At 38.8% G+C, this 22358-nt stretch overlaps 1 protein-coding gene across 2 annotated transcripts in view; it reads right to left on the bottom strand.

The window, feature by feature from the left end:
• Positions 1-8678: 8678 nt before the first annotated feature.
• Positions 8679-22358, bottom strand: part of VIPR2 (vasoactive intestinal peptide receptor 2) — a 49147-nt gene continuing 35467 nt past the window's right edge. Inside the window, exons 9-14 of one of the 2 annotated variants that reach the window (XR_015801277.1) lie at positions 21907-21976; positions 18873-18964; positions 16606-16735; positions 16477-16518; positions 10507-14322; positions 8679-10013 (exon numbers count right to left, since the gene is read on the bottom strand). Coding sequence is in view for 1 of the 2 variants with exons in the window: in XM_014872242.2 (XP_014727728.1) it covers positions 14149-14322; positions 16477-16518; positions 16606-16735; positions 18873-18964; positions 21907-21976 (508 nt within the window). In the remaining variant the exon portion in view is untranslated. Of the gene's footprint in view, positions 14323-16476; positions 16519-16605; positions 16736-18872; positions 18965-21906; positions 21977-22358 lie in introns of both variants that reach the window. The other variant, XM_014872242.2, reaches the window with a different exon arrangement.

The following is a 22358-nucleotide window of genomic DNA, read 5'->3' on the forward strand; positions in this document are numbered from 1 at the left end:
AGTCTTTATTTTACACCAATTACTGTCCTTTGTAGGGACATCTTATAGAACCCAGTTGAATGATTCTTGGAGCAAAATGTATTCGAAGTAAATTTATGAGAATCTGAACAGTGTACAGATAAATAGAAAGCCCTTACTTTTAAACCCATATAGTTGTCTATTGCTGGAACTCTAATTTTATCTGTAAGCAAATCTGTGTCTTTCTGTCACTGCTGACTTGAGAAAGTGAAGTCCATGCTTTCTTAATTTTCCCCATCCAAGACTTGGCTTTAGTAAAAATTATTGCATTTAGATTGTGCAACTTAGTGGAGATCCTTAAGTACTTTAAATATACTGAGCCATTCTCAAGTGCACTCATTAATTGCACAGAAACTTCTGCACTAATTCAGTGTCTTGTGTCAGTGATTTACATTATATTTTTCAGTGTCCAAGTATCATCTCTTGGGTTTGTTAATTTGGTACTAAATCATCATGCCATAAATCACAAAAAATATTGGTGGGGTAATGGAGTGACACGGGAAAAGACTAAAGAAATATTATATATGGGAAATAAAGTGTAAAAAAAAGCAGGAATTAATGTAAATATAATTTAGGATGACTATTCTGTACAAATAGTGCTAGAGACTACTATTCTTATTGTCTATCCATAACATAAAACCAATTTAAAAATAGGTTTGCATTGGTGGTTGCAAGGAAAATCTAATGAGCTTTTCTCTCCTCTTGTTTAAATTCTTCATCTACATTACAATGTCTGAATTTTAAAGAATGCTAAATGATACTGGGACCTAGATGGACTTGTCTGACTGTTTACTTGTTTACTGTCAATTGAAATTCAGCTATAGGCTTGCTTTAAGTTATTCACCAAGAAAAGAAGAAACAAAATTGGGACTAATGGCTGTCTGCATCTTGGCTAGTTCTGTATCCTCAAACTCTGAGACTGCTTTTAACTTACTCAATATCTCTTCTTCCACAGTAACAAAGTCATAGGCAAGATTATCCAAAGTATCTCTCAAGTTCAAGTTCTTAGTAATTAACTATGATAAAAGCCATCTTGATTTAAGTAACTGCCACGAAATTAAAACAAACATTTGTGAGGAGATATCTGAAAGAATAAACAGAAAATTGGAGCAATGATAATGAGACTTTCTGATGTATGAGCCAGAGGTCCTGCTGGAACCCACAGCTGGGAGGTCACACTGCAAGTCTGGGGCTGTCTGCACTGCTGTCCAACAGCCCCAGACAAGATTGGGGTGATCTAATCACTCACTGTAAAAAGTCAAAAGAGCTCCCCTCGCACTGGTGCAGCTGATCCAAGCCCTCCCCTTATGCTCTTCTAGTGGGCTGTCAGTGTATGTCAGCACCAGGATCCCTTAGGGAGGGTTTCAGACCCCTGTGTGGGAGGCCCTGTGCCATGTCCTTGGCTCAAGGCTCATTCCTGCTGCACATTGACACTCTGGTGTTCCAGCTCCTTGCCCTGGCACCTGCCCTCTTGGCTCAGCGTTCCAATCTCTCTTATTCCCTGAGGGGTGTCATGACTGTCTTGCCTCAGCTGTGGCTGTGTTCTCCTTTCCCTCCTGCCATAGCAATTCTGAAAATAAATCCAGAGACCATAAATATTGTATCCAGAGACCAATGTCAGCAAATGTGTCCATATATATTAAAGGGAAAGATGTACGGCATCATGAAATTCTCACAATATTGCAAAAGAAGAAACTGCATCCTTGGTGAAGTGCAAAAGATGAGTTACAAACATGCTGTAAGATGGGTAAGTATTGATAAGGGATTCTCAAGATCATATAAAATTTACACAATGGAAACCATAAAGCATAAGCAGAGATGAGCAAGCACTGTTGCTCTAAACTTGTTTATGATCAGCAAAACACCAGATCAGCATCCTAAGTTCTGCTGATGTTTCAGTAATTAAGTATAGGCTTAAAGCTTGAGATGTGTACAGCTGGATAACTGAATAGGCCTGAGAGAATGTGGGTTTTTTGTAGGAAATGGGCACATATTTAAAAACAATAACAATTTATGATAAGCAGATATCCAGATGCTTTTGTATTTTGCTCATTGCAGAAGATGAACTGAAACATATTGCAGAAGACTTATTTTAGAGCAGCAATTAAGTTCCTTCAAACGACTACTATATGCCATGACGTGTGGATCTCACCAGAGGAAGAATTATACACAAAGCATAGGTGTTTCTCCAGCCAAAGCTTGGGACAAACGTCTTCCCTGAGAGGATTTCTGCCCTCTTAAGATTGTTCAGTGCCTGCTGCTGGGGGACATAAAGTACAGATTGAATAAATATGTCAGGATTAGCAGGGACAAAGTTACGGCTGGGATAGGTCACAGGTCATCATGCAGGAATTTGACTCAGCATGTCCAAAATTCATGGTTTTACAAAGGCAGATGGCAAACTTTAAGCTGTATTAATAACAAAACCAAGTGCTAATTATTTTCAAGTAGAAAATGAAAGGGCAAATTAATCAGTTGTGCTCAAAAATCTACTTCCTACTTAGCTGGTGTTGAGCTATGCTTCAACATAGTTGGCAGCCTGCTGGCTAGTGGGATTGTACCTTTAGTGAAGCATTTGCAATTAAATAGGTACAAACTGGACACTAGTGGAAGAGTGAAAGCCAAAATTATTGTGTTTTGGTTTGGGAGAATCATAAAATAAATATTCAAGACATATTAAAGTATGGAGAATATTATTTTTTCATGAGTGAATTTGGCTGTGGAAATCACTGCACACATAATCCATCAGCTGACACAGTTAATGCCACAGTTTTTAAGTTTGGTAATGAGATCAAGATTCATGATTTATGTTTAATGCCCCAAAATGTACTATTTACTAGCTTATGGGTGTAAAAATGTTTTCTTGGTCTGGTGACGTGAAAAGCTTTTGCTTTTTCTTTCTTAGAATATGAATCAGTACTTTCCAATTCTCTTATTTACTCAGAAAAGCTTTCATTTTTTCTTATGTAGCGAGCCAAAAAATGGCCCTCATGTAATCTAAAATGTGAAAAATTTCTAAAATTGATAGGTGGGTTGCACCTGAACATCTGACTTTTTCAGACTATGTATCTTAGCTGCAAACTGGAGCAAAACTGGAAAGGTTTTATATGCAGTGCATGTTTCTGAAAATTTAGGCTCTAGTTTAGCTCCACACATTCACCATGGAAAATATTTAGAAATGAAATTAAAATGGTCCTCAAGTTGTGATTGACTCAAATAGGATCTTCAGCACAGCTCCTCTCTTCCTATCACAAACTTTTTCCACCCACTTCATTCTACATGTAGCCTCCCCAAACCAACCCTCCCTTTCTGCTTCCATTGTCCTAGAGCATAACTGTATTTCCTCAAAGTTATATCCTAGCTTTTACCTCTGTTTATTTCCCAACTTCACATCCTTCTCCTTGATGTTTTTCTTCTAATTTACCATTTTACATTAATATGATTTTTTCAAATGTGCTAACCAGGCAACCACAAGTTAGTTGTGAAGGTCAGAAGCCGTTTTCCACCCTATGAGCCAACCAAATACTTCAGTATCCAGATTGTCCAAAGAAACTACTATTTTTGAAACCTCATGACACAGTGCATGAGGAAAGTTAAAAGCACTTGAAAACATTGCCAAATGCTGAGATGAATAATTACAACTCAGAGGAAATAAACTATTCAGCCCAGACATTTGGAGAACATATATAGCAGTACAGTTGTACTATTCATGGGTCAGTAACTGAATAGGAAATTGGAAGAACTTTTCTAGGCTTATGATGAATACAGAGCACAATAGAGGGACAATATGAACTGAGACTAAAAGTCTCTTTATAGTGCTCACATTTCTTCCAAAGCATCTACGTCACAGCAGTTTCCATTCATCCAGGCACAATGGAGCAGCACCAGACTCAATCTACAGCTGAAATAAGTGACTGAAATGGCATTAATAGCGAGTTTTGTAATAGCAGTTGACAACAGATCAAAACCTAATGATTTTTGTGACTAATTCATCTGTCTAAACTCCCTGATTTGTATAAGTGTATAAAATTTTTTCTAACTTTTCCTGTTTCTTTTCAAAACTTTGGACATATTAATGCAGTTAAGATCCCATAGCCTGACAGGAGTGCAGGAAGTATAAGTGCATGGGTCATGAGGTCTAATCCCCTGACGTTCTAGACTCATAACACATTACTCCTCCTAAGCCATATAAACAGGAATCTAAAAATTGAATTTTCCTGAGATGTCATGAAGATTTTTCAAAACCTCACTCCTCTGTTTATTGCAAACAACTTTCTAGGTTCCAGCCTCAGTTTATGTAATCCTAGTCAATATTTGACTTATGCTTATATGTAAATTTGCATAGGTACCAGAACCATAAAACACACCTGCTGCTGATTTTTGAGCATCCAAGAACAGTTGTAACTCAGCTTTAATCCTTTAAATCCATTATTCTGTTTGAAAGCATTCCTCTAAATTCAATATTTCACTGCAGTGAAGCCAGAAAGGGTTGTAAAGTATCTTCGTAGTGGATATCATGAGAGGGGGACAATAAAATAAGAGATCTCTTGGTTTAAATTAAGATGCAGATTTTGGAAGGGGCTGAAAGAGTGGGAAAACCTCAACATATCTATGGCACAGCCCTGTCAGACTGCCAGTGAGAGGGGAACTGTGTGTGAGGGGATCAGCAGACTTGCTGAACCCTCTGTGGGACATGGGATTCCCCATGTGTCTTGGCTTGCAAAGCTGGATGTTAACCAAAAGCACGTGTTCTATCACCACCTGTTAAACCAGGTGGGGTAGTGTTCTTTATCTCCAGAGGGAATATCTTCTGTTAATGGACCATCTGTTAAAACCAGCTGGGGCAGTGTTCTTTATCTTTTCCACAACCCATCCTTCCTTCAGGAAGATATCTTCTGTTAATGGGCCACTGAGTCCCACTGCATGACTGATTAAATTCCATCATCTCATTGGGAGAAGCTCCAGCCAGGGGGAGGAGCCAAGCCTTTCCTACCTAGAAAATCTGCGATTTGGAACATCAAGACAGCCTTTTTCCACTGGATTCCAGAGGAAAACCAGACCTTTCCACATCATCACTGGACCTTTGGAGGAAAATTGCACGCTTCTACAGCAGCACTGTTTCAACTGAACCACAGCTGTCACTGCAGGAGGATGCAGCCACCATTTAATGGGACTGCTACCAACACCCTGACTGACTGACAGAGTGTCAGGTTGTATTCTGACTCTGTCAGTGTTTTGGGTTTGTTCTTTTGTAATACTGTATTTCTATTTTAATTTTTCCTAGTAAAGAACTCTTATTCCTATTCCCATATCTTTGCCTGAGAGCCCCTTAATTTCAAAATTATAATAATTTAGAGGGAGGGGGTTTACATTGTCCATTTCAAGAGAGGCTCCTGCCTTTCTTAACAAACACCTGTCTTTCAAAGCAAGACACCATGGCAGCCCCTTGTAGAGGCACCAGGCAAGGCCTCCTCTGGGGCTGGGCATGAAATATCCAAGAGGCAGGAGCAATGCTTCAGCTGGATTTTTAGCTTTGCATTCAGTCAAAAAGGGGAATTATAAATAGAAACCTTAACTGAGATGTTTCAAGCCAGACAGAAATGGACTAGACCTCAATGATAAAAAAAAGCCCCAATATTGCCTGTGTCTTTCAAGCTGCTCTCAGCTCATGTTTGGGGCATCAGGACAAGCAACCAGAGCTATACATTGATCAAAGTATATGCTGGTCTTTTAAAAGATTGAAAAAAACCACCCTACTTATTAAAAATATTAATTCCATATGTTTCATGACAAAAAGGTACTTTTAAATGTCTAAATTCATAAATTATTGTCCTAACCCAAGAAACAGGATGTTATGGCCTTCAAAGGCAAAATGAAAATTATTTTCAAAGATGTTGTGTATTTGAGGGAAACAGTGGCTTTCTTTTTGTTTCTGTTGTTGAGTAATAAAGTCAAGTGTTTTCTGAAACAGGCCATATGATTTTGGTACTTATCTGAATTACAGAAGTTATAATCTGCAGGAATGATTAAATTGTCCAATTCATCACCTGGCTAAGGCACAAACATTCTCTATAGCACAACTTTGTGTATTGCTCAGATTATGTTTTAATTTTCAAATTGCTTCTCATGAATGCAGTTTCGTATAACAAAATGTCCCCTTGTAGTCAGGATCCATTATTAATTATACTGTTATAAACTTGCTTACTGATTCCCTCATTATTACCCTCAGTATTTTTTCATATCCTACAGAGACAGGCAGGCAAAACCCAAGGCACTAATTAAGAGCAGGTGAAGAATATAAGCAGGAAACCAGGGATAAGCAGTGGCCAAGGGCTATTACTAAATAAAGCCTTTCTGAACAGAGAATTTCACAGCTTAATGGGATTGTGTTTAGAAGCTGTTTCAATTACGAAGGCACCAACTGAGAAATCCAGAAGGATTTCAGCATAAAGCACAGTGCTTCATTTTGATTTCTGTTGTCTTCCAAATCCAATTTCCATATTTAATGGAATATCCTAGGGAAATTTGTAGCATATTACATGGAAAATATTTATTTGTCCTGTTGTGAAAAATCTATAACTATTTTGATGCAACGCAGTTATTTAATGGTTTGAAGCAACATAACTTACTTATTAAATGGTTTGATACAATAAATCAACCTAAATTGCATGTCAGCCAGCTCATAATATATCCCAGTCTATATTAAGAAAAGGATATTGAAATATAGTTGGTTGTAAATAATAGGACTTAACTAATAGGTAGCATTTTATTTCATTCAGCTAGACACATATGGTTTGATTATTTAGGACTTTTTAAACATTGTGCAGGGAGCCCATTTGCAAACTGGAATGACCTGTAGCTTGCCACAGTGACAGCTTTAAAAAAAGTCACCCCCAAAGTGCACAGACAGGGCAGTGTTGCAGGGGACAGACACAGGCTCTGCTCAGCAGGGTGTGGGGGATGGATCATGCTGCTTTTCCTGAGCGTGGGCTCTCCTGAGCATCCTGCTCCTCCTCACGGTCTGTGTCAACACTCTGCCACCTAAGGGCTGACCTCTGCCTTGGTACGAGCAGAACTGGGAACAGTGCTGGGAATGGCACTGGAACTGGGAGATAAATGGGAATTTGGCTGATGCACTGCCAGGGGAAAACAAGTTGTTCTCTGGAAGTAACCTCATTCTACAATTCACACCAAACTGAAACACACGCACAGTTTTCAATACCTTTTCTCTAACTGTCTGCTGTAGATCTTTGGTTCAGTTCTCTTACAGAGAAGAAGGAAAGAGAGATGGTCTTTCTGACTCTTCCACCCTCCCATCCACTGATCTCCTTTACCTTTTCAAGTGTCCCAGTTAGAAGCTCCCTGGTGCAATCAGAGGAAAAGGAGTGTATGTATTCACAGTTTGTTCTGTATTCACAGCTGCCTGTGGGCCACTGGGTATGAGTACAGAGCTAAGAGATTCCTGCAGCTGGTACTGCCCAGTGTGACCATGAAGGAGTTGTCAGAGAAATGTTTCCCTCTTTAAGCTGTTTCTGAAGTGCAGACTCCCTTATTCTTCCCCTCCACAGTATACTGCTTTTATTCTGGAGATAACCATTCCTCTCATTATCCAGAACTTTTGTAAGGGACCCATTTCTGCATTTGAGAGGTCTCAGACTAGCCATGGAAACCTGCAGGTGCTGTTGCCAGAATGGATAGGAACCTGTCCAGTGTCCCTGTTCATCTGCACCCTGGCTGTCCTGCATGTCCAGGCTCATCAGCTCCAAAGCAGCTCATGCAGAGATCAGGGTGATCTGGCTGTGGGGCTGCCCCTTCAGCTCTGAGAGAGGGAGGGCATGCATGTGGGCAAGGACACTGAAGTGCTTTGTGGGTGTGTTGTTGGCTGCCAAAGGGTCCAGACTGATGCAGCTCCTACAAGAACTCACATAAGGTGGGAGAGGATGAGAGCTCAGGTGTCCCAAAGGCTCAGAGGAACCCTCTGCGTGGTGTGGCTTCTGTGATTCACAGACACTCACACAGAAGGGGATGGACTCTCTGGTCCATGAGAGACACCAGAAAAGGCTCCATCCTCTGTCCCTGCTCGGTGCCACTGCCAGGGCAGGGATTGCCCCAGGAGGTGCCACCTCCTCCCCCATATGCACTCCCCTCTCTCTCTGCCCCCATCAGCAGCACAGTCAGTCTCTTCCCTGTGCCCATTCCCATTACAGGTACAGAAATAGATACATAGCTTTTAGGGAAAAAAACCCATGATATATGGTGTTGCCTCTACAGGAGAGACTTCACAGCTTTCCTTTGTTCTCACTGCATTATATTTTACTACTGACAGACACCTGTAATTCTGACAGATTACTGGTTTTGAGTGAACTGTGATAAACCAAAAATAGCTGCTGGCCATGGAGATGGTGTCATACATAGCATAAGGGATCACCTGGTTCTGCTCTAGCTGTGTGCCATTCTCATGTCCATGTAAGCACATCTAGGTTACAGAAAGCTGCACTTGCCTTAGTGAAGCTAGGAACTGTTTTTCTTTAACATGTGTGTCTAACAGCTCCTGAATTAAAAAGTAAAATCCTAACTCAGCCAAATCCTCCAGCATGGCCAAGACCCACTGAATCAGTAAGAAAACTGCATCATTGTAAACAATAACATAAATAACAGAATTTTTGTGCAAAACTTTCAAAATTTTTATTCTCTGATTCCTCTTCAGTCCATTATAGTGTTGTTGACTATTATTATCTGTAACAGCATAAAGATGTAAACACTTATTTGTTCACAGCTTTATATATAACATCTCAGAGAAGGCTGTTAGGTTTGTGACATTAAAAACTGAAACCAGAAAAGAACAAAAGAGCTAAACCAGAATAAAACTATAGTGAATGAAATCTATTATGAAATCTATTTACACACATTAATCTATACAACATCATAATCTGTACATTTTGTAAAAAATAATCACATTCATTTACATCATCTTTAATTTTTACCATACTTGACAGATACAAAGTTATAACAAAGAATGCAAAAGAGAAATACGAAGTAATAGTCATACTAATGTGCCAGGACAAAAAAAGCTGCAGGTAATCATAAACTTATTACAGTGCTTTGGGAAATAGAGGGATTTGGGACATTTCGGTCACTTTTTTTAGCTGACAATGGAAATGTTCCTGACTTAGATTTAACTAGAACCTGCTATGGTTGGGCAGAACCAGACTCAACACAGAGTGGTTAAAATATATCACAGAATGCTCCTTTTAAATGTTATCCTGATGTACTCTTGTGACATACATGTCAGAACGCTTTTTAATTTTTTTTTCAGCAACAGAATAGCACTGCATCCTAACTTCTGTATTTGGTCATGTCAGGTGGTACTGGCAGCCCACAGCTGATATAGGCACTCATGGTAACATGAAGGTACTTCTGTTGGTGAAGGTATTTCCTGGATCACTGTGCACAGACAGTAATTGTTCAGACAGTGACCCTTATACACATAGCAGCTTTGTCTGCAGGTTGCTTGCCAGTTCTTTCTTTTTGTCAGACATATTTAGGGTTTGACTTTTCCTTAAGGATGTCTGAAAAAAGTCTGTATGGACTGAATTTGGACTTTATCCCAAATCACTTTGCTGAACTGGGCAAATTCACAGTGAACAGAAGATGAATTTTTAAAAAAATAGAGGAAAAATTATGCAGATGATTCATCTTAGTCTTTGCACACAGACTATGTGACACATGCACCTGGCAATTATTTCATCAATCTGCCCCAGACAGAGTCTCTGGTTTGCTGAGGGTCTCTGCCTGCTGCTTTCCCCTTTGGCATGTTAAAGGCAAAGGGAAGCTTAGGGTGAATCAGGACATGAAGCAGATGCTACAGAGTGGGGTAGGATGGCTCCAGCTTGACTGTAGAAAGTTTTTTGTAATGCTATTTGCCACCGATTATCTATTACTGCTACAGTACAGTCCCCTAACAAGCTTAGATTGGGTATTCCTCAGCTGGCTACCTGCAGTAAAACATAAAGAAAATTTTGGGTACTGTAAAGCACTATTTTTAATCATATGGCCCCCCTACAAAAGGCAAAAAGGCCAAACACCTAACCCAAAACAATAAATATTTTTTTGTAGCTGAGGCCAGGCAAATCAAAATGGGACATAAGGCTGTGGGCTTTATCATGGCAGGCAGGGACACCTGACCAAATGTTGGAACCCAAATGTTGGAAACCATGGGTGCAGCTTACCCAGTACAACCAAATGAATTGTGGAACCTGCACTGCCTGGGCTTTTGAATTACACTGCACATTTCTTGGAGGATAAGTTTGGCCAACCTAAGGTAATTGGCTTAAAAAGGAGTATCTGTGTAATATTACCCAGACAGTTTAATGATCTCTTCTGGAGGGATACATCTTACCTGACTCTGTCTATGGAGTGAGAAATCTAAGTACTAGCTTCCCCTGGCTCATTTTATAGTAAGTTCAGAGAAAACTAGGTTCAGCTTACCTGCCTTAGATGCCCAGCTGAACATGGAAAGAGTCATCTTCAATTAGTGCCTATTTCTCTATGAAGACTGTGAAGGCACTTTAAAAGTGTCTTTAGCTCAGAGACAAACATGCAGCTTTTAGACAGAATTTCACCTGAGTTTATCAAGCACCCAGCTGAAATCGACTCTGCAGAGGAAAATTTACGTCAGTGTCCATGTATATTTTGTAATTGTGGTTAGTAAGTGGAGAGCAAGCTGTCACTGTGCTCCTCAGGCATCAGCAGCAGGTAATGCTGACAGAAATCATTCAAAATTAATGGTGCTTCCAGGGGAGGTAAAACACAACAATCAACGATGGTGCTGGTAGTGACCTCTATTACCATTCTTGTTCAGTAAATACAAGCTGTGCTACTGGCTTTTTAGTGGGCATGGACAAAAAACCCCAGGTTTCCTGCCTTGAAGACTTTACAACTCAGTTTGGACCCTGATGCAACTAAAGGGGAAAAGGCATTAAAGTAATAAAGGGAGGTGCAGGGAAAGGTCACCCTTGTCTTGCAGCCTCTCCTTCCTCCCCTGATGCTGCTAGGACTGAGTGAGAACTGGGATTAGGGATGACAGAAGGCCAAGTGATTTTTCATTCCATTGTTCTTTAGAGTCACCACAGCACAGAGCAAGAGCATTTAATCCCACACTCCTCAGCAAAATGCAATGAAAGCCAAAGCCATGAGAAGCTGTCTGGTTCTGGGTATTGTAAAGATGAAAAACATTGATCAAGTTCTACATTTGTCAAACTGTTCTGCACCTTTTACAGACATTTTTATATCATGTATATCTGTCCATGAAAAGGCAGCTGAAAGCCAAACTGGTGATGATAGGGTTGGTGCTGTGACTTTGCAAAAAAATATTTGGAAATCAGAAATTTTCTGGGAGTAAAAACAAGTGAGTGCAGTACCCTGTGTGTCTTTACTGCCATGATAAGGCTTGCACAAAGTATTATGAAGTTAAACTGTCTCACAAAACAGTATCTAGATTATCTTCATTTATATTATTAATAGAGGGATAAAGTTCTCCAAAGTACTGTACTTTCCACTGGTTTGAAAGACAAATATATACAGCACCTCTCTCTCCTGTGTGCCATTCTTTGCATGTCCACATTGTCCTTTACAAAGTTAGTGATACCTCTATGTTCTCTCACTGCAAATTTCTTGTGGCATTTCACCCTACATGAAAAGTAGAACCAAGCCCAAATGCATCTGCACCATCTGTAAAGGAAACAATGATGGTTTGTTGCAATATAAAATGTATTTTCTTACTAAGGCTTTTCTTTTTAATAACCCAGGAATAATTAAAATGCAGATTTTTTCCATGCTCACCTAATTAGAACAAAGACAGTTTTCTCTAAGATACAATGTGTTATAAACACACATAATTGGTGATGTATCATGCAGAACAGACTGATGGAAATGATTGCCTGAAACATCTATTTCTGTGCTATCATTCTGTCTGTGTGTCAACTCGCTCACATAACCTCATTTGAGCAAAAAGATGAGCACACTTGAATGCTTGTCACATGTGCCTTTCTACCCTAGAAATTAAGGGGAAAAAAAGAACATTCTGCACATCATATCTCAGGGAACTGAGCAGTCCCAGTGCCACTGCAGACAAAAAATCCTAATGTGGACAGATGTGTTTAATTTAGGTGTAAAAGCAGCTCCCAAAGCTCCATTGGGTCTTCATATGTTTACAGTTAGGAGCTTGTGATAAGTTTTTCCAGAGATCCAGGAAACATACTAAATTTTAGCAGTGCTTCCTCAGTCTGAAGTCTTTAGGAATATATTTAGTTTAAATACATGTGTAGGGGCACATCATTAGACCCCATGGGAATGTCCTTGGGCAGCCCACTTCCATCCAGAACCTCACAGTTACTCTGCCAAGCAAAAAATATTATGAATGATCTGGAAGTGATCAATGGCTTCTTTAGATTCAATTTTTGTAAGTGACAATTCTCTGAGTGATTGTTGTTTAACTCAAATGATACCTACTGGTGTCCTGTAACATTCACCACATTCTGCAGCAGTCATGTGAACCACGGGGCCCTTTCTGTCTTTGGTCTGACAAAACTTTGTGTGCTTCCCTGGCAATCCCATTAAAACAAATTGTGTTTGACTGATAAATAGCTGGATTAAATCAGACCAAGAATTGTAGGGACACTGTGACAGCTGCTGACAATATTCCCAGTACTGGTAATACTTTCAAGGATGTACAAATATGTCTGCCAAGAGATGCCCTTGCTGCCGTTCTTCCTTTAATCTGACATGAGTAAGGACCTTGGATTCTGCTGGCTCCATAAAATCTGTTACCTGAAATATGAGGGCAGTGGTTTGTATGGAGGTGCTCATGCAAATACATATTATTCCCACTTGTGATGTAGGATGGACATGGTTAAACGTTGACATGGTAAGAGAACACTACTGGGTTTATTTCTTTTAAAGAGTGGAAATGTTATGTATATTTTTATAAGACTGTCAGTTCTCTGCCTTTTTTTTTAAAGTGGCTACATAAGAGGTTTGGCATTGTTGAAAATTCCTTCTTTATGCCTTTTATGGTAATTTTTAGGGATTCTGTCTAATTTTTTTTTCTGGAGTCATGGTCAGGACTAAATTTCAAATCATGTCAGATAGATATAAAGCTGAGTAAACCTAAAAGAATTTACATTTTTAGTTAAATGTGAGTTGTAACTTCACTGCAATACTCCTTGTGTTTTGCAGTCAAATATGTAGGTCCTAGGAACAGATTTCACTGATAACACTGTAAAAAATGATATTTTCAATGTGCAATGTGCTATCCAGGGCTGTTTGTCCTATGCTAGGCTGCTTTAGCACTAAAAGATACCTCTTCAGAAACTTCCTTCAGGAAAGATCAACACAAATCTCTGACTTTAAACAGAAGAGAACAACTGAGAACTACTATATTCAAAAGTAATATAGTAGTTTTTTTCTGTACGGACCATAAAGACAGCCCTACACTCTGCACCCAAACATGAAACTAGGCACTTCTGAAAGTAACAACAGAAAGAAAGTAATCTCTGAAATTTATACCATTAGCCTAGAAATACTACCTTTTCCTCTCTGTGTGAATCATGTTCATGATTTCCTGGATCAGCACACTGAACTCCCAGTGTGGTTAATTATGGTCTTAGTTTTGGTTTTTTTTAATTTTATTTTCCATAATTAGCAAACAATTTCTTAATCCTTAAGGCAATGTTTCCTTTAGTATAAATAAAGTGTAAGACATTTTCTTGCTTTCCATCTTAATCCTTACACGTGCTGAAGAAGTCTGCATTGAGCTGGTTACCCTGCATGGGTCTTGTAGCTATTTTGGAAGGTAAAGGGACCTTTATGGAAAATGAATTTTTGAGTTTTTTTGGCTAGTAAACTGCAAGAGAACATCAGAATCAATATGAATACCATTTGAACAAAACACAAAGCATCCATGTTACAGGCTTCTCTGTTATTAACAGGGTGGCTGCACAAACCAATTCCCCAAATACCAACACGTAGAAAAGCAAAGAAGTAAACTGTACATTTTAAAAAATATCACATCAAGCTGCATAATGAATGATATATCCCACAGTTTTTCATGTTTTGGGGGACCTAGCTCATTTATATCATGGTGGTCTCTGTCTGCATAAATGAGTGAGCTCTAGAATTCCGGTGGAGCTGGGAAACACTTTCTGATCCATTTCGAGAAATGGACGAGCTGTGGAGTCTGTAATCTCTGCCTGCTGTCTGCTTCCAGCACAAACTCCTCCACTTTCTTTTCAGCTCCCCCTGCACCTGTGTTAAAAAGAAAATGCACAATATGAGCTGAAAATTTCCTTTTATGTGAGGAACTTTTCCATGTCTATCAGCTGTTACATGGGGATCTCTAGGAACAGAATCATAGAATGGTTTGGATTGGTACAGACTTTTAAAGACGATGTAGTTCTACTCCCTTCCAGGGCAGGGACACCTTCCACCAGACCAGGTTGCTCAGAGCACCATCCAGCCTGGCCTTGGGATGGGGCTTCCACAGCTTCTCTGGACAGCCACAGTGTCTCCACCATCCTCACAGAAAAGATTTCTCCCTTCCTAAATCTACATATCAGTCTAAAAGTGCCCTGACACTACAGGCCTTGCTAAGAAATTTTTTTCCATCTTCCTTATAATCCCCCCTTTATGTACTCTAAGGTGCTATAAAGTCTCCCCATACCCTTCTCCTTTCCAGGCTGAGCAATCCCTACCCCTCAGCCTGTCTTCACAGGAGAGGTGTTCCAGCCTTCTGATAATTTTTGTGGCCACCTCTGGACCTGCTCTAACAAGTTCATGTCTTTCTTGTACTGGTGACTGTTGGATTTCAGAAACCTGGGTTCTTTCGAGCTTCCTGTGCTGTCTGGCAGTGACCCCCAGGAGAACACTGCTTTTGACCTGAGGCCTTGGAGAAGGCTTCCAAATTTGAGTGATGGAGTTAAAATCACGGGTGTGTAGTTAAACAGAATGTATGCTTTCACATGGTGAAGGGTTTTAAATTTGAGGGTTTTATAATATAGCAATAGGTATGGGACAAGATGGAGGATTTTGGGTGGTGTTCATCTTCCTTCTTTGCGGTTTCAGGTCACAGTTCCTGGTTGGACAGTCAGTGTCACATTCAGGGTCATGGGAATTTAGTTATTGGGTTAAAAGGATAAATAATATAGGTGTTAATTCCATATTGGACTGTTTAGCTTTAAGAGACCTTGTAGTAGCTGGATCCATCTTCATTTTGCTCACTTTTAGCTGGTGGCTAGAAGTGTTGCTGAATGTTCTATACTTTTGATAAGACTTAATAAACAACCAAGCCTGAAAATGAAAAAAATCCTTTTCCTTCCTGTATTTTTTAATCCTAGCTCTAAATAACGGCAGAAAAAAAACTTAAAACAAACCACTAATTAAATGGTGCAAAAAACACCCACCACTGTTACAGTGATAATTCACCTGTCTTGACCTGCTTCTTTTAATGCTGAATAGAGAATAGAGTTGGCTTTTTGGGCTACAAGTGCACATTGCCAGCTCACAGTCCATTTTCATCCCCAAGTCCTTCTCTGCTGGAGGCTCTCAACCCTTCATCCCTCGGTCAGCACTGACAGACCCAGGTGCAGGACCTTGGACTTGGCCTTGAAGCTCTGGAGGTTCTTTCCCCCCTCTCCACAAGCCTGTCATGGTCCCTCTGGATGGCATCCCTTCTCTCTAGTGTACCCAGTCAGTTTTGCAAAGGTCACATAACTGAGGCAAAGCCTGCCTACACTGTGGGTAGAGAGGTGCCCTAAGGTCACTTTCTAAATCAATTTTGTATCACTTGTGCTGCAACATTAGCTTTTGATATAATTATTTATTTATTAGCTATTTATCTCATGTACTTAAGGCACAGAATCAAATGATTAGCCCAAAATCAGGCATCTCATGAATATCAAAGACCAGAATAGCACTCAGGAGAGCTGAATGTTGTCTTCTTCAGACAGATTCCTTCTGTCAGACACTGCATGGTGGCTGAAATCAAAAGGAATTCCTTGCATCTTTCTCAGTTGAGAGTATGAAAACTACAACATGCTGTGCACTTCTGAAAATCTGTTGCTGTTCTGAGGTTTAGATGCTGACAGAAAATTACCCCTAAATACTTACTAAATAGTATTTCAAGTTGCACCTCACTTGTACACTGCTTCTAACAGAGCTAGATTAGATCACGTTAAACAGCAGAAGACACTAACACCTCAGTTTGCCAGGAATTAGATTTTAAACAGCTCTTAAACTCTTCACCCAGCTACACTGATTTCTGCTGTTGTATAAAAACTGTCATGAATATATTCCACCAATATCTTCTAAAACAGTTCCACGTATCAGAGCAGAATTATAGGGGCACTTATACATTTACTAAAACCAATATTTAACATTCTCAGTAGGAAAGGTGAGACTTACTTCACTGTTCAAAAAACAATACAGGACTGCAACAATCAACCCCTGGAAAGAGACAATATTCTTTAGTTAGTTGGCAGCATTCACCTAGGTAAATAAAACTTCTTTTGAATAAAAACCTTAAAAATTTACCTGAAAAGATCCCAAACACAACTCAAAGATTATTTTATAATTGTTGGAACTGCGGTCAGGAAATAGAGCAAACACTGTGTAGTGAACTCCAAATAATGGAATAAGCAACAACGTGGATTTTGCAAGTCTCCTGGGTAAAGGAAAGAGACAAAGCTGAAATTTAATGATGAACTCTTGTTTTACTGAGATGAATGTGTAATTGTATGTACATTGCACATGCACAGGATGCAAACAGGACCTAGGAAATGTAATCAAGAGATTTTCATGAGCCTCAATTCTAAAACTTCAGAGCTTTAATGATGGTATTAAGCATACTCCATTAAATAATTTTCAATGTTGTCAATCACATAACAAAATTTAGCAGAACACACTACTGAAGTTAAGGAAATAGAACTTTAAATTACTAAGCAAAGCACAACTGCTCTGACAAACAGCTTGTGAAACTGTGGAATGATAAATTGCTACTTTTACCTTATCTGTCATTTATTTCACTCTAATAACATCAGTGTTATATATTATACAGGGCCAGTCATGCACAATTTTGGATGTCTGGTATCAGATAATATTTGAGAAGTTATAATGTTGAGTTCCATAATTCATCACTGTCTTGATGAATATAACTTGTTTCAACAATGCAAGGATGCTGTTCTGAATTCACCTATTTTAACAGAAAAGTTAAGCTATTTCAAGTAGTTTTAGTTTTTCTTTGTCATCTTCATGGCCTTGCTTTGTTTGTAACGTCCCAGGGGCTGCATCTATTTATGTGGAAATAATAATTTCTGACAGCAAAGCTTCTCAAGAATAGTAAACCCCTAACATCTAAAGATGGTACCAGAAGCAAGAAAAATGGGGATTCCTTAGCAGAAGAAATTCATTTACAGCTGGTGGTAATGACACTGGCAGCAATTTTCCTGGTTTCCCAAGTGAAATGCAAAACTGATTTTATTTGAACTTAGCCCTATGCACTGCAAAAGCAAAATGAACAACAAAAAGGATGGAACCAGCTACAAGCAGGTTCAGAGGAAGGGAATAAAAATGGTGACTTGCATGAGTAGTATTCATTTTAGATTCATATTTCACTTTATGCTTAGCTTAGTAATTTTTGTCTAGTTGATTCTACTTTCTCTATACTTCACTTACATTTTAGTAAAAGAAAGGGACAAACAAAACTGCCTTATTCTTCTCTGCATTTTAGAAAATGCATTTGCAATTTTATAAATGAGCCTCCCAGATCTTTTAATTTGCTCTGTAGATGCAGTTTCTTGAGGAGGTTAATCTACTTTCCCATGGGTATCAGCTAAAGACCAGAAATGCAAGCTTAATCAGGCAATCAAATGCTAAAAGCAAAGAATTTACAGGGCAGAATAATGAAGGACAAGGTTGCAATTAATGTGAATATTTAATATTATAAACTACTACAGTAAACTGTGGGAAATGGTGGGACTGAAAGTAAAGGAATGCCTAATTTTCAAAAAGTAAATAAATATCACATGGAAGCAAAGAAAGCTTTATGTCACAAGAAATAAACTTGAGGGGATTTCCTGCCTATAGGTTGGTCACTGTGACACTGTGGTGGTTTGTAAAGGTTTCTTGAAATTTTTCAAATTCAAATTCAGTTCGAATTTTTTTTTGAACTGAAACCAGGACATCTTTATAACAATGTGGGAGAGCTTATTGAATCTAGATTAAATCGTGCAGTTGCCACATTTTAGGATTTAATGTTCAAACCAAAACACAAAGGAAGAAAGTATGATCAGAAATGAAGTTGATCTAAGCCAGAAACAACCGTTTTCCTCCAGAAAAGTAAAGACAGTATTTTAAATCAACATAAAACATCATACTTAAATTTTTATTTTTTTGTAACAATGTAAGTTCTTTTCAGCTCTTAAAATATATTTAAGTATTTTTGAAATTTTAAAAAAGGTTTTAAGGAGCTGAAGGAAAATTTTTTTGAAACTTTTCTTATGTCAAGATGAAACATTTATATATCAAAAGAAAGATATTACTCTCCATATATTTTGTGTCAACATATTAAACTCAAATTCAAAAATAGCTTGTTAGTCTTTCTGAAATTTAGTATCTTTTCTTGAATTTAATGTTTAATAAAAATGTATCTCCATTTCAGCATACTTGTATTTATTAAACCATATCTAAAAGCAGTTCTAAATTAAATGTAATTATAGTAACACAGCAGTTGTTGGTTTTCAGAAGATGAAATCTTAGCGATTATTTTGGTTCTGTCTATAATATCTAAAAATATGACTCACTTGTACTGTGACTGATCATTTCCTCCAACATCTGGAGATCTTAACTTCTGCAGCAAGATTCTTATGATGCTTATGAAAAGTATAAAATTCACCTGCAAAGAAAGCAATTGTAGCGGTGATTTCTGAATCCTCTGCTCAATCCACAGCACACAGAAATGCTTATCGAGTCACACAGAGCCGGCTCAGCCTGGGAGTCGTGCCCCCACCCCAGCACCCCTCGGTTCTGCAGTGCCGAACCCGCCGTGCTCTGCAGCACCAGCTGTGCCGGCAACCACTGCAGGCCCACCAGTGCTGCTCTGCCTGGCAAAATCTGTCAAAAGCCCCAATATTCAGAAATGTCCTCCTCCCTCTACTGCAGCTGAGGACAGGTTTCCCAGCAGGGTGGGACGGTGGATGTGGTTTTTTGCAATCAAGCACTGCCCTAAGTTGTCGCATGGATTCACCCCTGGAAGCCCAGAAGCAGTTTTGACCTTCCCTTGCTCCTCACCTCAGTCTCAGTATTTTCTGTCTGAATTAGGGTTAGGGAAGATTGTTGCACAGCTGATCTGTCTACTCCAATCAAGCACAAAATGGGCCTCTCACAAGTATCTGACTTTTGGATATTGATGCTGACATTATGAATGAAGGAATCAACAACAGCTGGGGTTGGAAGAGACCTCTGGAGATCATCTAGTCCATCTGAATCCCTGCAGCCTAATTCTCATGACAGCCCTCTAAGACAGAAGAGCAGCATTTTATTTTGTATTTTATTTCATATTTTACTTTATAGAAAGGCACTTGCATAAAAAATCATTATGATCAGAGCCTAATCAGTCTAGAAAATTGAAGTATAAAATTCAGTATATCCTAAGTGTCATTCCCCTTATTTCTTCAGCCAACTTTCAGCTTCCTCTGGTTACCATCCCCTATTGGATCCTTTGGTGTGGTCTAGAAAACTGCACACTAAATATAGCACCTCCAGAGCAACAATGTGTGCTAAAAACTGCAACTACAGCTACATAAACAGCTGCATCAAATGCACACATATTGGAATAAATTAATCTAGAGGAAAAAATGATATCACAGTGAAAATGAGAATTTTGGTTTTTTAAACTAACCCTATCCCAAAGCACAAAATCATGAGGTGGAGTATCTAACCAGACAGTGCCTGTCTCACTGCTATAAATCTCTGTCTTCATGTATTGGTGGAATCTTCTTCTTTCTCCTAAAAGTTTGGCTCCAAGCTTTTCAAGTTCAATTAATTTCCATGTCTTCTATAACACAGCCCATAGAATTTTGGATACTAATAAATAAACCACAGTCATAGCAACTGCATGTCCCTCTGTTTTCGTTTGAAATGACAGGTGAAGGATAGTAAAAGGAACTGACAGAGATGAAATATAAAATTAGGAAAAGCATATCTAATATATTTTTAGAAAAGAATAAAAATGAAATGTTAGAAAATATAGGCTTTTGTTGAACTTAACATATATTTTTTTCAGGCAGATGATTACTTAGAAGCTTACCTATAAAGGTAACACGCAGAAATCTGTTATTGCAGATTTTATCTGCAGACTTAATGCAGCTGAGTGCACACAGCAGGGGATATTAACTTGCCATATGCACTGGAGCCAGTATTAGTGGCCAAGGAAAGAAAGGGGTAACACCACATTCATTTGGAACAGTCACATCCAACAGAGTAACTGAAGTGTGTACAGCATGAAGTGTGAACATCTGCCAAATGACTTCTCTCAGGCCAAAATTCTCAGGAGGAAATGCCAGGGAGGTCTCTGACACACTGAATTAACTGAAGCCATTCCCACTCTGCAAAATGGTACCAGAACCTGCTCTCACAATACTGTTGGATAGATCAAACTTTGCTGCCTGACCAGCACCCCATTGCTCAAATCACAGCTCTCTTCCCAGTCTTCACTAGGATCCAGCTGCAGTTCAGGTCTGCCAATGTGCCCTGGGATAACTTCCAGGTCCAGGACTGCTTTGGAGGAGCACTGCCTTCTGGCACATGAAGCCTGAGATAGCTGCTCAAACTGAGCATCCAGAGAACAGAGTTTCCTGTAAACACCAGGTGGTTTGTTTTGCTTTTATCTTCCAACACATATTCTTCACTCTGGATTGTTCCTCATTCTCCTTTCAGGTCCAAGTATTCCCTTCATGCTGTACTTCTGTTGCATACTCATTTCTTCAAAACATAAACCACCTTTGAAGCCTTACCCAATGTCATTTCACACATATGGCCTACTCTTCTTTCTCTTCAAACTGCAGAATTCACTCTGACGGCGATGACAGGAGTTTCTCCCAAAATTATTTTCATCAAGGACAGATTGAAAGGCAAGCCCAAGCATAATGCAAACTCCTGAAATCTTGTGTAATCTAATAATGCCCTAGATTTTCTGCCTACAATTTTAAAAATGAAGTAACTATGTCTAAAATACATTAATTTTCTCTCAGACTATTTTCAGAAATGGACATATAACCATAGTATATTATGCCCAAAGTTAATTACACAATCATTACAGTGAACAGGAATATTATTACATTACTCCAGTAATTCTAATGAGTTCCAAACAGGAAAAGCCCTGTGAAACATTTTCAAATGGTATTATTTTGCAAATACTTCATATTCAGTATATATTTCAGTAGGCTACCAATTAAAGAAAGATATACACAGCCATACTTTTTATGACTAATATCAGATTCTCAATTGCAAGACATCTATTTACACACAAAATCAAATCTGCAATTCATTGAAAAGTATAATTAGATTTTTCCTTCCTCCAGGCTCATAAAGAGGAGAGATGTTAAAGAAAGAACAACACACAAATAAAAGGAACTGCTCATTTAATAGGATGCAGATAAATTTTGAAGGCAACAAATTTTAATGGCCTTGGCATCTGTTTAACATTTCTCCTGCAGCACAATTTCTTTTCATTAAAACAGAATTCTTGCCTATCTGTAACTAGCAGTAAAGAATAATGGCTACATGCACTGCACAATGCTGAAGAGATCTATAATTCATGCTTCAAATTTTACTTACTATAATAGAAATTAAAATTGGTATTCGTATAACCCACCAGGGACCACCATGCTCATTTGTATCCCAGCAACTATAAAAAAAAAAAAGAGGGAAAATAATGTTGACATTAATATCATCTGGCAAGCAAAACCTATGAGAAGTATTTCTTATAAACAAGTCAGAGCACACTAAAATAATGCCTGCTCTAGCCTAGAATTTGGCATTCAATCATTTCCTGTTATTAATTTTATTTCCTTTGTTTTAATATACATATTAGATTTCCCCACCAGGAGCACTGTGTGCAGGTGTGGAGTCCTCAGCATAAGAAAGATGTGAACCTGTTAGAACAGGTCCAGAGGGAACCCCAAAGGTGAGCAGAAGGCTGGAGCACCTCTCCTACAAGGACAGGCTGAGAGAGTTGGGGTTGTCCAGCCTGGAGAATACAAGGCTCCATGGAGAAATCATTGTGACTT

This window comes from Sturnus vulgaris, chromosome 1, assembly GCF_052056855.1.
Source record: "Sturnus vulgaris isolate bStuVul1 chromosome 1, bStuVul1.hap1, whole genome shotgun sequence".
Classification (NCBI taxonomy): domain Eukaryota; kingdom Metazoa; phylum Chordata; class Aves; order Passeriformes; family Sturnidae; genus Sturnus; species Sturnus vulgaris.